The 14337-nt window shown below is 44.5% G+C and overlaps 1 protein-coding gene across 3 annotated transcripts in view; it reads left to right on the plus strand.

The window, feature by feature from the left end:
* The window catches only part of rnf10 (ring finger protein 10), a 62352-nt gene that overhangs the window by 2780 nt on the left and 45235 nt on the right, over positions 1–14337 (plus strand). For 2 of the 3 annotated variants that reach the window (XM_070887664.1, XM_070887665.1), the window contains exons 1-4: positions 422–854; positions 10795–10985; positions 11670–11878; positions 13922–14012. In XM_070887664.1, the coding sequence (XP_070743765.1) occupies positions 761–854; positions 10795–10985; positions 11670–11878; positions 13922–14012 (585 nt within the window). In that variant the 5' untranslated portion in view covers positions 422–760. Of the gene's footprint in view, positions 1–421; positions 855–10794; positions 10986–11669; positions 11879–13921; positions 14013–14337 lie in introns of those variants that run through there. The other variant, XM_070887666.1, reaches the window with a different exon arrangement.

Here is a 14337-nt window from a genome sequence, read left to right on the forward strand (position 1 = left end):
TCCACTTCAAATTGTGATTAGATTATTGCTAGGCATTTTACGTACTGCTAAAGTAAGTGAAAATTGCAAAATAAATGATCTATAAAGGTTATTGCACTAGATAGGTGCCACCGAATACACAATCTGATGCTGGGTGATATTCCTATACTCCAGCCTCTGGTCTTTCCCATGACTGGCAAGTACCTGGCTTGTAATATTTAGCAACCAGCGTAAGAAGGCGGTGGCTGTGACAAGAATCACGTGATGAGCGAGAGTGGCTGGCTATTGGCTGGAGAAAGGGAGTCCCCGGCTTGGAGGAAGATTGGAAAACAAACTACATCTCCCAGCGTCCCCCAGCGCAGAGGCGTTAATGCGCAGGCGCCATTTCCCCAGCGTCTATAAAAGCAGCCTCCATCCGGGTTCCCCGGTTCCTGTTTGGCGACTTGTCGCCATTGCTGTGAGGGGTAGCAACGGTCCTGGAGAGGCAAGCGCAGCCTTCCCAACTAAAGCCGCTTTAGGAGCGCGGGGTGGGGGCCAAGTGAAACAGACTCCTTCTACTCATCTCAAAGGGCTTGTTTCGAGCCGACTTCGTCCCCCACCCCCTCCGCTCCTTTCTTTTCTCCGTCCGCTCCGCTCTTATTTATTTTTCGCCATCTTTAGATTGGTCACGATGCAGAGGTCGCCATGATGAAGATTAAAATTAGGCCTAGTTACGCGATGCCCTGTGGAAAATCGGTTGGCACAACCAGCCACGTCGTTCCCATTGAGCTGCTGGAAGCTGATGCTGGAAAATCCAGACATGGAAAAGAAGTCTGCGCGTTCCGCTTCGGCAGGGCCCAACAAAGCGCCGCCCTCGGACAGTAAAACCAAACAAGGTAGGGCTGGTGCCGCCCCGCCCCTCCCCTCCGGCGTATGCAGTGTTTACATGGCGCCCAACGTTAAAAGACGCAGCGGACCGTCTCCGTCCCCCACATCTGTCCGGATTGCCTCAAGTTTCGTTAAGCCATGGCTCACTAGGTGGCACTCTGAATCAGAAGGTTGTGGGTTCAAGTCTCACTCCAGGGACTTGAGTACGAGATCTTGGCTGAGACTCCAGTGCTGCACTGTGAGGGTGCTGTCTTACAGATGAGTTGTTAAACCAGCCCCTTCAGGTGGATGTAAAAGATCCAATGGCAATATTCGAAGACGAATATCTCCCTGGTGTCCTGGCCAATATGTAACCCTCAAACAACCACATTAGAACAGATTTATCTCATTGGTGTTTCTTATTTTCTTGACGGATGTTGCCTGATCTCCAGTGTGTCTCCAGCATTTTTTATTTTTGTTTCAGATTTTCAGCATCTGTATTTTCTTCAATAGTATACCTGCTGCTGAGTTTGATCTTTTGTGGCAGAATTGGTAATCTGATACTGGCACCGCAGAGCACTGTCAATGGTTAACCAGACAGTCTGTATGGTTTTAATCTAACCGTACCCCTAAGCCTTGACCAACTGTGCTTTTAAGTTATTTGGGTTTTGGAAAGCAGATGGTATCACTATGGAGATATCTATAGTATAGTTACTAAGAAATCAAATAGGGAATTGAGGAGAAACTTCTTTACCCAAAGTGTGGTTAGTCTGTGGAACTAGCTACAGCATAAATGGACTTGAGGGAGAAAGAATAGAAGGATATGCTGATCGGGTTAAATAAAAAGGGTGGGAGGAGTCTCGAGTGAAGCATAAACACTAGCATAGAACATTTAGGCCAAATGGCCTGTTTCTGTGCTGTACATTCTATGTAATGTGCATGCTGTACAGGTAGCAGTATCCCAAAACCACCTTGTGTGGCTTTGAGACTGGAGCACAGATTTCTCTCTTGCTCCTACATCTGGTTGACTCATTATCTTCCCACCTGCCTATAAAAAGGCATCTCGGATACGCAATTTCACGTTTGGTTTGAGTGTGAAATATTTAACTCCGAAACTAGAGTCTTCAACTTAAATAAAGCCAATTACATAGGTATGAGGGGAGAGTTGGCCAAGGTAGATTGGGAAATTAGATCTTTCGTATTGTCGTCACAAAGCAAATTAAACTTCAATATCTAAGGTTGGCTATCCAGGCCTAAGCTTCTGGTGTAACAGCGTGGATATCTTGGAGGCTGCCTGTGAATTTCCTCGGAGGACAGTGCTCAATGATGTGCTCCAAGGTTTGATTAGAACATAAGAATTTAGGAGCAGTAGCCTGCTTTGCCATTAGAAGCTCCACAGTCCCATGATGGGGATGCTTTAATCTTCCATCTATGGATAAGATGGCAGCATCTACCATGACCACAGTTCTGAGGTGGTTGATGGTTGTCCGCTGTTTGTGAAGAAGGTTTAATCCTTCAGGTTGTACTGTGGGGTCCCCTATAAGGAATCCAATCCTTATGTCAGTTCTTCCCAGCATTTCACCATCGGTCATCGAGGCTGAGGGGAGATTGCTGAAGGGCTTTGGTGGTTGTCCAAAATGACCTAGATTTGAGACGGGTTGGTGGTAGGTTGTTGGCCTGGATAGACATCTCTTTGCTGGTGTAGCGGTTGTATTCTTCAGAGACTGCATGTTCGTGGCGTAGGTGTGGTGGTGTGATGTCTGCAAGCACGGGCAGCCAAGGTGTTAGTGTCGATAAAAGCGTACCAGTGATAATTCTCATAGTAGAATTCAGCTGGACATCAACGAATTTGACATGCGGACTTGATAGCCATGCAGTACTCCGCTGTAGAGTACACCAGGTCGAGTGTTGCCATACTGAGGATTTGAGCATCTGCTTCCTGGATCCGATGAGTTTCTGGATCAAGTTGACTCTACTCTTTAGTTTCTTCCCAAGGTTCTGGAGATGTCAGAGTGTGATCAAGCATGACTCTTAAATAGGGGCTTTTGGCATGGATTACCTCTAGCTGCAAAAGGAGACTTTCAAAGCTTGGTTTGCTTGATGAGAGTTGAGGTGAAATGTCAAGGTGAGGGACTTTTGCGAGTTTGGCTGAAGTCACCATCGGTGGAAGTAGGCCTCCATCCTCTGTAAATCACTGGTCAGTGTCTCCCTGGTGATAGGCAGATTCGTGTTTTGTGTGGCCAAGGCAATGTCATCAGCATATACTAACTTGTGGGACCCTGTTTCGGGCAGGTCACTGGTGTAAACATTGAATAATATAGGTGCCAGGACAGAACCCTGTGGGAGTCTATTGTTCAATGACCTATATCTGCTCTCCTGGGTGCCCGAGTACACACGGACTTAGGATTGCTAAGCACGGAGTTGAGAAGATGGATCGTTGTTCTGCAGGGAAATAAAATTTAAAGGTTTGATGGTAAATAAGTAGTGGCAAGCATTTAAAGAAATATTCCACAATTCTCAACTAACACACATTCCATTGAGAAATCAAAACTCCATAGGAATAGTGATCCATCCGTGGCTAACTAAAGAAGTTAAGGATAGCATTAGATTAATAGAAGATGCTTATAATGTTGCAAAGAATAATGGTAAGCCTGAGGACTGAGAGCTTTAGAAACCAGCAAAGGATGACCAAGAAATTGATTAAAAAGGAGAAAATAGAATGAGTAAATATAAAAACAGATTGTAAGAGCTTCAAGTATGTAAAAATGAAGAGCGCAGCAAAAGTAAGTGTGGTCCTTTAGAGGCTGAAGAGAATTAGAATGGGGAATAAGGAAATGGTGCAGACTTTAAACATATTTTGTACCTGTCTTCACAGACACAAAAAGCATACCAAAAATAGTGGGGAACCCCATCATCGTAGGCAGTCCCTCGGAATCGAGGAAGACTTGCTTCCACTCTTAACATGAGTTCTTAGGTGGCTGTATAGTCCAATATGAGAACCACAGACTCCGTCACAGGTGAGACAGATAGTTGTTGAGGAAAAGGGTGGGTGGGACTGGTTTGCCGCACGCTTTTTCCGCTGCCTGCGCTTGATTCCTGCATGCTCTTGACGACGAGGCTCGAGGAGCTCAGCGCCCTCCCGGATGCACTTCCTCCACTTAAGGCGGTCTTTGGTCAGTGGGGAACCAAGGGGCTATTGGGAGTCAGCAACTTAAAGTAATTAATATCAACAGAGAAAAAGTACTTGAATAACTAATGGGAATAAAAACTGACAAATTCCCTGGACCTGATGACCTACAGTAAAAGAGATGATTGCAGAGATAGTGGATGCATTGGTGTGATCTTCCAAAATTCCCTAGCTTCAGGAAAGGTTCCAGTGGATTGGAAAGTAGCAAATGTAACACTGCTATTCAAGAAAGAAGGGAGAGAGAAAACGGGCAACTACAGACCAGTTAGCCTGGCATCAGTTGTCAGGAAAATGCTGGAATCCATTATTAAGGAAGTGGTAACACGGCATTTAGAAAATCAATTGTTTTGGAGGCAGGTCATAGAAGGTTCACTGATTCTGGGGATGAGGGGGTTGACTTATGAGGAAAGGTTGAGTAGGTTGGGCCTCTACTCATTGGAGCTCAGAAGAATGAGAGGTGATCTTATCGAAACATGTAAGATTATGAGGGGGCTTGACGAGGTGGATGCAGAGAGGATGTTTCCACTGATGGGGGAGACTACAACTAGAGGGAATGATCTTAGAATAAGGGGCTGCTCATTTAAAACAAAGGAGGAGAAATTTCTTCGGGTTGTAAATCTGTGGAATTTGCTGCCTCAGAGCTGGGACATTGAATAAATTTAAGACAGAAATAGACAGTTTCTTAAACGATAAGGGGTTATGGGGAGCGGGCAGGGAAGTGGAGCTGAGGCTATGATCTTATTGAACGGCGGAGCAGGCTCGAGGGGCTGTATGGCTTACTCCTGTTCCTATTATGTTCTTATGCATATAGACAGGTTAAGTGAGTAATAAAGTGGCAGATGAAGTATAATGTGAGGAAATGTGAAGCTATTCACATTGGTAGGAAGAATAGAAAAATAAAATTTTTTTTTTAAATGATGGGAAAATATTGGTGTCCTCATGCAGGAAACAGCTAGCATGCAGATACAACAAGCAATTAGGAAGGCAAATGGTATGTTGGCCTTTATTGCAAAGGGTTTGGAGTACATGAGTAAGGAACTCTTGCTGCAGTTGTTACAGGGCTTTTGTGAGACCACACCCAAGTACTGTACACAGTTTTGGTCTCCTTATCTGAGAGGATATATTTGCCTTTGAGGCGGTGCAACAAAGGTTCACTAGATTGATTCTTGGGATGTAGGGGTTGTCCTATGAGGAGATTGGGCCTATACACTCTGGAATTTAGAAGAATGAGGTGTGATCTCATTGAGATATACAAGATTCTTGGGGGGATTGACCGGGTAGATGCTGTGAGATTGTTTCCCCTGGCTGGAGAGTTTAGAACTAGGAGGCGTAGTCTTGGGATAAGGAGTTGGCCATTTAAGACTGAGATGAGGAGGGATTTCTTCACTGAGGGTTGTGAATCTTTAGAATTCTCTGCCCCAAATGGCTGCGGATGCTGAATCGTTGAGTATATTCGAAGCTGTGATTGATTAGAATTTTGGACTCCAGGGAAATCGAGGGATATGGAGATGGGGCGAGAAAGTATAGTTGAGGTCGAAGATCAGGCATGATCTTATTGAAGGGCTGTATGGCCTACTCTTGCTCATAATTCTTAGATTCTTCTGTTATGTTCTTGTCTGTTGTGTAGTTTGAGTTTTGCTAAACTTGAAGGACATGGTTAAAAGGGAGCTGAGGATCAAAAGACTTGCAGGAAATGAGTCTGAAATGGGCATGAAGAAGAATGGAAGGCTAACATGGAAAAGAATGAGTGGGAAAACAAAAAAAAATTTTGACTGACCAACATCAAACGGAAAGCATCTCTAATTCCCATTAGGGTGAAGGTTGATTTTAAAGTCAACTATTTCATGCGTAAACTTCAAGAATCCAGTATCTTATGACCTGTGTATACTTGTTAATGTGAACATGAGCACACTGATACTCATTTTTATATCCTATTTGCAGTGGGGAAATTTAATCTAACCAAAGTTGTTCACTTTTTACCAGTAAAAGTATTGTTTTTAAATTTTAAGTTTTTGGAAACACTTGATTAACTCCTGCAAACAGGATCAAATACCATGTTTCCTGGATTTCCTTTTATGACCGGTGGAACTGCAGAACATACACTGATTAATTGACGATGTCGCCGCAAGATCCTGCAAATCCCCTGGGAGGACAGACGCACAGACGTTGGCACCCTCTATCAGGCCAACATCCCCAGCATTGAAGCACTGACCATACTCGACCAGTTCCGTTGGGCGGGCCACATTGTTCGCATGTCTGACACAAGACTTCCAAAGCAAGCGCTCTACTCGGAACTCCTACACGGCAAGCGAGCCCCAGGTGGGCAGAGGAAATGTTTCAAGGACACTCTCAAAGCCTCCTTGATAAAATGCAACATCCCCACCGACACCTGGGAGTCCCTGGCCAAAGACCACCCTAAGCGGAGGACACTGAGCACCTCTAGTCTCGATGCCAAGAGCATACAGAAAGCAAGCTAAGGTAGCGGAAAGAGCATGAGGCAAACCAACTCCCCACCCACCCTTTCCTTCAACGACTGTCTGTCCCACCTGTGACAGAGACTGTAATTCCCATATTGGACTGTTCAGTCACCTAAGAACTCAGTGGAAGCAAGTCTTCCTCGATTTTTGAGGGACTGCCTATGATGAATTGACAGGTAACAATATTATGATTTAGTTTTAATGTACGCTGCTTTTGTTTCGATTGGGCTTCATGTTCAGAATATTGCTGTCTCCTCCGATGAGTGGACACTTGTAGATCTGTTTTTCTGGTTAGTGACACTGGGGTAGCCTTGATTGGTTCAATCAAAAATACAGGTTTTTAAATGTTTCACTTCTAGTGGAGTATGGTTCTATGGATAGCTGTTTTTGCTAGGACATTGCTCATCAGTCATATGAGCCTCAATACTGAGTCAGCAGATCATCTGACGGAACCCAATGTTGTTGCTACCTGGTTACTGTGTTCCTTTCCCAGAGGGTTGCTGTTTAACCATTTGGGGTAGAAACACTCAGTTTGTTCTTTCTGTAACCTTGGGGCTGTGGCGGTTTGTGATGTCTGCACAGATCAAAGACTTGGGACCACCTTGTGCAGCTGCAATAGTGATTTTCCTCCGAGCTTGACATTGATAATGTAACTAGTGGTACTGCTGAAAGCAAAGTTGTCTTGCTTACTGCCCCAATTTTGATTTTGTTTACCTTTCTTGGTGCAGTGCTTCTTCGGTAAGTTTAGGGAAGTGGTAAACTACATATGTGCAGCTCTTCCCTCAATTTTCTCCATCACATCATCATTGGGAGCAAAACTGCTGTGCTGTTTTTAAGGGGGTGGAGCAAGATGGGTTTCCCGTGTCATGCCAGTTAACTGGTTTATCCTGGTCTCCAGTCTTCTTGGACCCCCTTGCCACTGGATCTAGACAACAAGCTCCCCGCTGGAGTGGAACTAAATTGCAGAACCAGTGGGAACCTGCGCCGTCTCCAGGCCAGGTCCAAGACCACCCAACCTCTGTCGCGAGCTACAGTACACGGACGACGCCTGCATCTTTGCACATAGAGGCCGCACTCCAGGACACAGTCGACGTATTGAGGCATATGAAAACATGGGCCTTACGCTAAACATCTGTAAGACAAAGGTCCTATACCAGCCTGTCCTCTCCGCACAGCACTGCCCCCCCCCCCCCAAGTCATCAAGATCCATGGCATGGCCCTGGACACCGTGGACCACTTCCCATATCTCGAGCCTCCTATCAACAAGAGCAGGCATCGACGACGAGATCCAACATTGCCGCCAGTGCAGCCTTCGGTTGCCTGAGAAAGTGTTTGAAGACCAGCCCCTCCAAACTGCCACCAATCTCATGGTCTACAGGGCTGTAGTCATACCTGCCCCCCTCTATGGCTCAGATATGGACCATGTACAGTAGACACCAAGTTGCTGGAGAAATATCACCAAAGATGTCTCCACGATCCTACAAATCCCCTGGGAGGACAGGCGCACCAACATCAGCTCAGGCTAACATCCCCACCATTGAAGCACTGACCACACACACTATTCGCTCCGCTAGGCAGGCCACATAGTCCGCATGCCAGACACGAGACTCTCAAAACAAGTGCTCTACTTTGGCTCGTTTGCCATGAAGGAGCTCCAAGGTTAGCAGCGGAAACGCTACAAGGACACCCTCAAAGCCTCCCTGATAAAGTGCAACATCCCCACTGACACCTGGGAGTCCCTGGCCCAAGACCCACCCTAAGTGGAGGAAGTGCATCCGAGAGGGCGCTGAGCACCTCGGATCTCAACGCCGAGAACATGCAGAAATCAAGCGCAGACAGCGGGAAGAGTGTGCGGCGAACCAGTCCTACCCGCCCCTTCTCTCAACGACTCTGTCCCACCTGTGACAGTCTGTGGCTCTCGTATTAGACTGTTCAGCCACCAAAGAACTCCCTTCAGGAGTGGAAGCATGTCTTCCTCGATTCCGAGGGACTGCCTACGATGATGGATTTATATAATTTTTTTACGGTTAAATATCCCGCAGCATAAATGGAATATTTTTTAATCAGGGCTATGAAATTCTCAAAAATCACTACTTTTGAAAGCAGTGATTACTATAAAAGATTTACTTGACAGCTTCAATTGGAGTTAAATTTTGATCTGAATCCTGGATGATTTTGAGATCTTGGTATAAATGTATAGCAGCCTATATTGAATCCTGTTGGCTTCTGCTGTTCCCTGTTGTACCAGTTAGCAAATGAGGAACAGCAGAAGCCAACACATTTTTGAATGATAAGGGAGTCCAGGGTTATGGTGAGCGGCAGGGAAGTGGAGTTGAGACCAAGATCAGCCATGATCTTGAGTGGCGGAGCACGATTGAGGGGCCAAATGGCCTACTCCTAATGTTTTTAAATAAAATCTGTAGGTTAATTTCTGACCAAGCACAGAAAAACTTTGATTTCTAACTTGAGACTGACTTTAGCAGTCTGGAGATAGAGGGTCAGCAGTAGTCACTGAAAAGAAAATACTGGGTTGGAGGATGATGGACAGTAGGTCACATTTAACCAATCTTTTTATTTAAAGAAAGGAATAATTACACACTCCTTTTTATGAAAGCAACATTTTCTTTGCAACATTTTTTTCTCCTCATCTCATGTTATTGTAGCTGTAGATCTTGTGTGCTAAGTACTCTAGCTGGTCAGAAGGAGAAAAATCAAAATATCTGGCCTCTCGCAAATAAAGAGGTTAGGGATGTAATTCAGTGGGAGAGCACATGATTTGCATGTATGAGACACTGGGTTCAATCCCTGGAATCTCCATTCTCTAATTCCGTTACAGGCAGAATGAACTGAATGGCCTCCTTCTGTGCTGTACGATTCTGATTTATTTTTGTGACAGTGGGACATAGGTAATGGGTTCATACCTTCTCCCTATCACTGGGCAGAACATGGTGCTTCATTGTACAGTGATTGCAAGATTAACCACATGCCAAACTTGTGTTAAGAACCTGTGTTGGCATAATAAAGATGTCTTGTCATGTAAACTCAGTATGGTAACAATTTGTCAGTGGTCTATCTTAAAGACACTGGTAAAATGTTCTAATTTTGTTTTAACCTGGTTGTGTACTGCAGATTGGTGTGCTGTTTAATCCATATAAATGCCCTTTCTGTTTGTATAGTGTTCAAACCTTAATTATTGTATTTGAAGGTGCTTGTTAATTAAATTGCTGTTAACCATGTCCATTCAGAATTGTTTTGAGATGTGTTGGAATGAAGATAAGAATTGGTCATTCAAGTGAGTGGTTATCAGCCCATTAAATGTTTGACATTTATGTTTGCTAAATGGCATGTTTTCTAAATTTTCCTTGGAACATTCTGCTCAGTTGGTTATGATTAAATTTCTTTGTCCCTGATGATTTGGATTTATTTGTAAATGCAAGTCTTTAGGGCTATCTCAATTAATTTAGTTGTAAAATATGATAAACTTTTATGATGCTTGCAGGATCTTTATCACTTGAGTGGCACTGCTGTTCAATAAGTGCAAGACTAGGGGGAATAGAGAAAACAGGCTAACTTGAATTTTCTTGACTCAACCTTGAACATTTTGGACTGATCCATGATTCTCTTCTCTTGGTGGGGGGGGGGGGCGGGCGGGAGGAGAGGAGAGAAAGAATGCTGAGGGGTGACCTAATATAGGTCTTTAAAATTGTGAAAGGTTTTGATAGAGTGGATACAGAGAATGTTTCCACTTGTGGATAAGAGCATAACTAGAGGCCATCGCTATAAATATGGTCACCAAGAAATCCAATAGGGAATTCAGAAGAAACTTTTTTTACCCAGAGTGGTGAGAATGTGGAACTTGCTATTCGTTGAAGCGAATAGTATAGATGCATTTAAGGGGAGGCTAGACAAGCATACAAGGGAGAAGCGAATACAGGGTTATGCTGAAAGATTTAGATGAAAAATGGGAGGAGGATCGAGTGGAACAAAGACGCCAGCATGGACTAGTTGGGCCAAATGGCCTGTTTCTGTGCCTTATATCCTATGTAATATCCTTTTCTGTTGACTTTAAAATTTGCAACTGAAATGCTTTTTAACTTGAGCAAAATTACATCAGAAGTACATTTCCTCATTCTTCTCTCTTCCACCATATCACACTTTTATTGACATCCGTGCAAACATTCTTGTTGCGTGTGCTCGTCTATATCAATAAACGATGTCGAGCTGGATGTTGGAGGTGTAGGAGAAAAGCTGGCATTCATCTGGAATAAAAATTAACACTTTTTTTTCCCCCCCCACTTTCTGCAGATAGTAAAGGTGGAAATGGATCAAGACGCTACAACAGGAAACGAGACGCAGCTTTTCCCAAAAATGAAAATGTATCTAACCAGACCCGCCGCTCCAATCCACAGAAAAGCAAAGCTTTTGACAAGAGACCCCCTGCACGTGGCGGCAACAAATCCTTTAGCACTTCTGGTAATGGTGGTAGACGGGAAGAGGTGAGGTTGAGCATTCTTACTATAGCGATTTAATTAATAGAAGATGTATGATGCAATGCTAGGGCTGGTTGGTCATTGAAAGGGCCATTGGGAGAAAGAGAGATTAAGTTTCTTTTTTGTTTTCATTTTACCCTAACTCATCTGTCCAAGGTAAATGTATGAAGCTTGAGTCTTAAATACATAGTGTAAGATGAATGTGGCAGGTATCTTGGAGCGTGTACCATGCTCAACTTCTGAACACATCTGTAGGTAGATGCCTGGCCATCAAGCTGCTGTACAGGCTGCAAAGGTTCTGGCCTTGATCTGGTGTGTGCTGAGTTAGCATGTGCAGTGAAGGTGTGACCTTTAACCAATGCCTGAGCTTGGGGATAGAAAGAATTTGATGGGGTTTGTGTTATCGAGGGATGCCAATTGCAGAGGTGGGTAAAGATCACATCACACTCTGATCTGATGACCCAGAGTGTCAAATAGCCCATTGGTAGTCTGTATGAGTAACCACTTTGGTGAGGTAGTTGAGGGCTGCCACCCATGGAACGTAGTGCAGCATGAGTCCTCACCTTTCGGTGTGAAGGAATAAGGGGGAAACTTTGGGGTAAGGGGAGAAGAGAGAGCATCATAGTTGGACACACTTTATTGGTAATTGAACCACTACACACAATAAATGGCTTTTTCTCCTGTCTACAGGTAGCAGAGGTGCAGAGGGCAGAGTTCAGTCCTGCCCAGTTTAGTGGTCCTAGGAAGATAAGCCTAAACCACTTGTTGAACTTTACATTTGAACCTCGTGGACAGTCAGGCTCACATTATGATGGCAGTTGCCATGGAGGCTGGGGAAGAAGAAACAAGTGGGGACATAAACATAAGCCATTTAACAAGGAGCAGTTTTTGCAGGCCAAGTAAGTAAGAGGAGCAACATGAATCCAGTGACCTGAACTTGTTTTGCCATCATTTGCAAGGATCATAATTACGCGCAGACACCAAATCAGCTACTTTTCGGCATATTGGGCATGTGATGTGACTATTGCTCTTCCTGTGGTTTGGAAGTTTCTTTGTAAAGTGCTGCTTTTGTGCTGGGGCCAGCAATTGAAAATTATTTTCTCCAGCTTGATGCTCAGTGTCTGTACCATCCTAGGTCAAGTTTAGCAGGACAACAACAACTTGTATTTATATAGCACCTTTTAATGTAGTGAAACATCCCACGGCGCTTCACAGGAGCATTGAGACAACAAATTTGACAAGAGGAAAAATTAGGGCAGGTGACCAAAAACTTGGTCAAAGAGGTAACTTTTAAGGAGCATCTTAAAGAAGAGAGAGGCGGAGAGGTTTAGGCAAGGAATTCCAGAGCTCAAGGCCTAGGCAACAGGAGGTACGGTCACCGATGGTTGAGCGATTATAATCTGGGATGCTCAAGATGGCAGAATTAGAAGAGCGCAGACATCTTGGTGGAGGGGGGGGTGGGGGCGTGGTTGTGTGGCTGGAGGAGATTAGAGATAGAGAGGGGCAAGGCCATGGAGGGATTTGAAAACGGGGATGAGAATTTTCAAATTGCGGCGTTGCTCAACTGGGAGCCAATGTAGGTCAGCAAGCACGGGTGATAGGTGAGCGGGACTTGGTGCGAATTAAGACACGGGCGGTTGAGCTTTGGATCAACTCTAGTTTAAGTAGGGTAGAATGTGGGCGGCCAGCCGGGAGTGGTAAGTCTCAAGGTAAAAAAGGCATGGATGAGGGCTTCAGCAGCTGATGAGCTGAGGCAAGGGCAGAGACGGATGATGTTACGGAGGTGGAAATAGGCAGTCTTGGTTATGCTGCGCATATGTGGTCAAAAGCTCATTTCAGGGTCAAAAATGTCACCCAAGATTGTGAACAGTCTGGTTCAGCCTCAAACAGATGTTGGGGAGAGGGATGGAGGTTGTGGCGGGGACCGAAAACAATGGCTTCGGTCTTCCCAATATTCAATTGGAGAAAACTTCTGCTCATCCAGAACTGGATGTCGGACAAGCAGTCTGACAATTTAGCGGCCAAGGAAGGGTAGTGAGGTCGAGCTGGGTGTCATCAGCGTAAATGTGAAAACCGATGCCGTGTTTTCAGATGATGTCGCCAAGGGGAAACATGTAGATGAGAAATAGGAGGGGGCCAAGGATAGATCCTTAGGGGACACCAGAGGTAATGATGCGCGAGTGGGAAGAGAAGCTGTTGCAGGTGACTCTCTGGCTATGATTAGATAAATGAGAATGGAACCAGGCAAGTGCAGTCCCACCCAGCTGGCCAATGATGGAGAGGTGTTGAAGGATAGAGTGCTCAACCGTGTCAAAGGCTGCAGACAAGTCGAGAAGGACAAGATTTAGAGTAAAACTCCCTGTACTGTGCCAATCTTGGCATACTCTACTGCCCCAGTATGATTTCATTTCCCCATCAGCTGCTTTTTCTGAGTGGAAGTCATGTAGCTAATCTGTGGAATATTACTGTTCTTCAGAAAGGTGCTTTGCTCATAATCCGAGGTGTGGCAGAGGAGGGTTGAATTCATGTTTTCCAGATATTCTGTTCTTTGGAATTTCACTTCGTGGGTAGAATTTGAAATAGTTTTAATTTTGTTTTGTTTTTTATTTTTTTTTTTAGAAGTCCCTTGCATGGTGTCCCTTCAGATTATGTTGGAAATATGTTCCCAAGAATCCAGCTGTTGCTTTCTGTAGACAGCTGCTACAGAATGCATTAGGGTGATCTGGATGAACCTTTTCACAGTCCCCTCAAAACAACCTCCATTACTGTGTACGACTGAAATTCTATTATGGTCAGTGTTCATGTACCTAAATAGCTTTATGACACACAAAGGACATGAAGGACAAAGAAATAGCAGCAGCATCACAAACTAATAGTTGTCTGTAAAGGCTAATTTAAGCTATCAGTGTTTATTGGCTAATTTCCCATCTTCTCTATTCAAGCTGTCAGTTTGTGGTCTCTGAAGAGCAGGACTACAGTGTTCACTTTGCTGACCCAGATATGTTGGTGAACTGGGACTTCGTGCAGCAGGTGGTGAGTATTATGTTTGTGTATTTAGGGTGGTTCAGATGGCTTGGTTTCGGTACCAGTATTAGTGGAGCAGAATACAGAACTGGTCTACCCCACACTTCAAAACTTGGATTATGCCATTGAGCTCTTTGAAACAGTTTAGACTACTTTTAATAAATTGTTCTCCATTTCAGTAGACTTGCTGCTCTCTTCAAACATATTGCATTGCCCACGATTCAAAAACTCTCTGCCTCCATAGAGAACTGTTGCCCATGGGATTTAGATCATAATATTTAGAAATAGTGTCAACTGTGGGTCAATGGGTAGCACACGTAAGAACATAAATAGG

Source organism: Pristiophorus japonicus, chromosome 8 (assembly GCF_044704955.1).
Source record: "Pristiophorus japonicus isolate sPriJap1 chromosome 8, sPriJap1.hap1, whole genome shotgun sequence".
Lineage (NCBI taxonomy): Eukaryota > Metazoa > Chordata > Chondrichthyes > Pristiophoridae > Pristiophorus > Pristiophorus japonicus.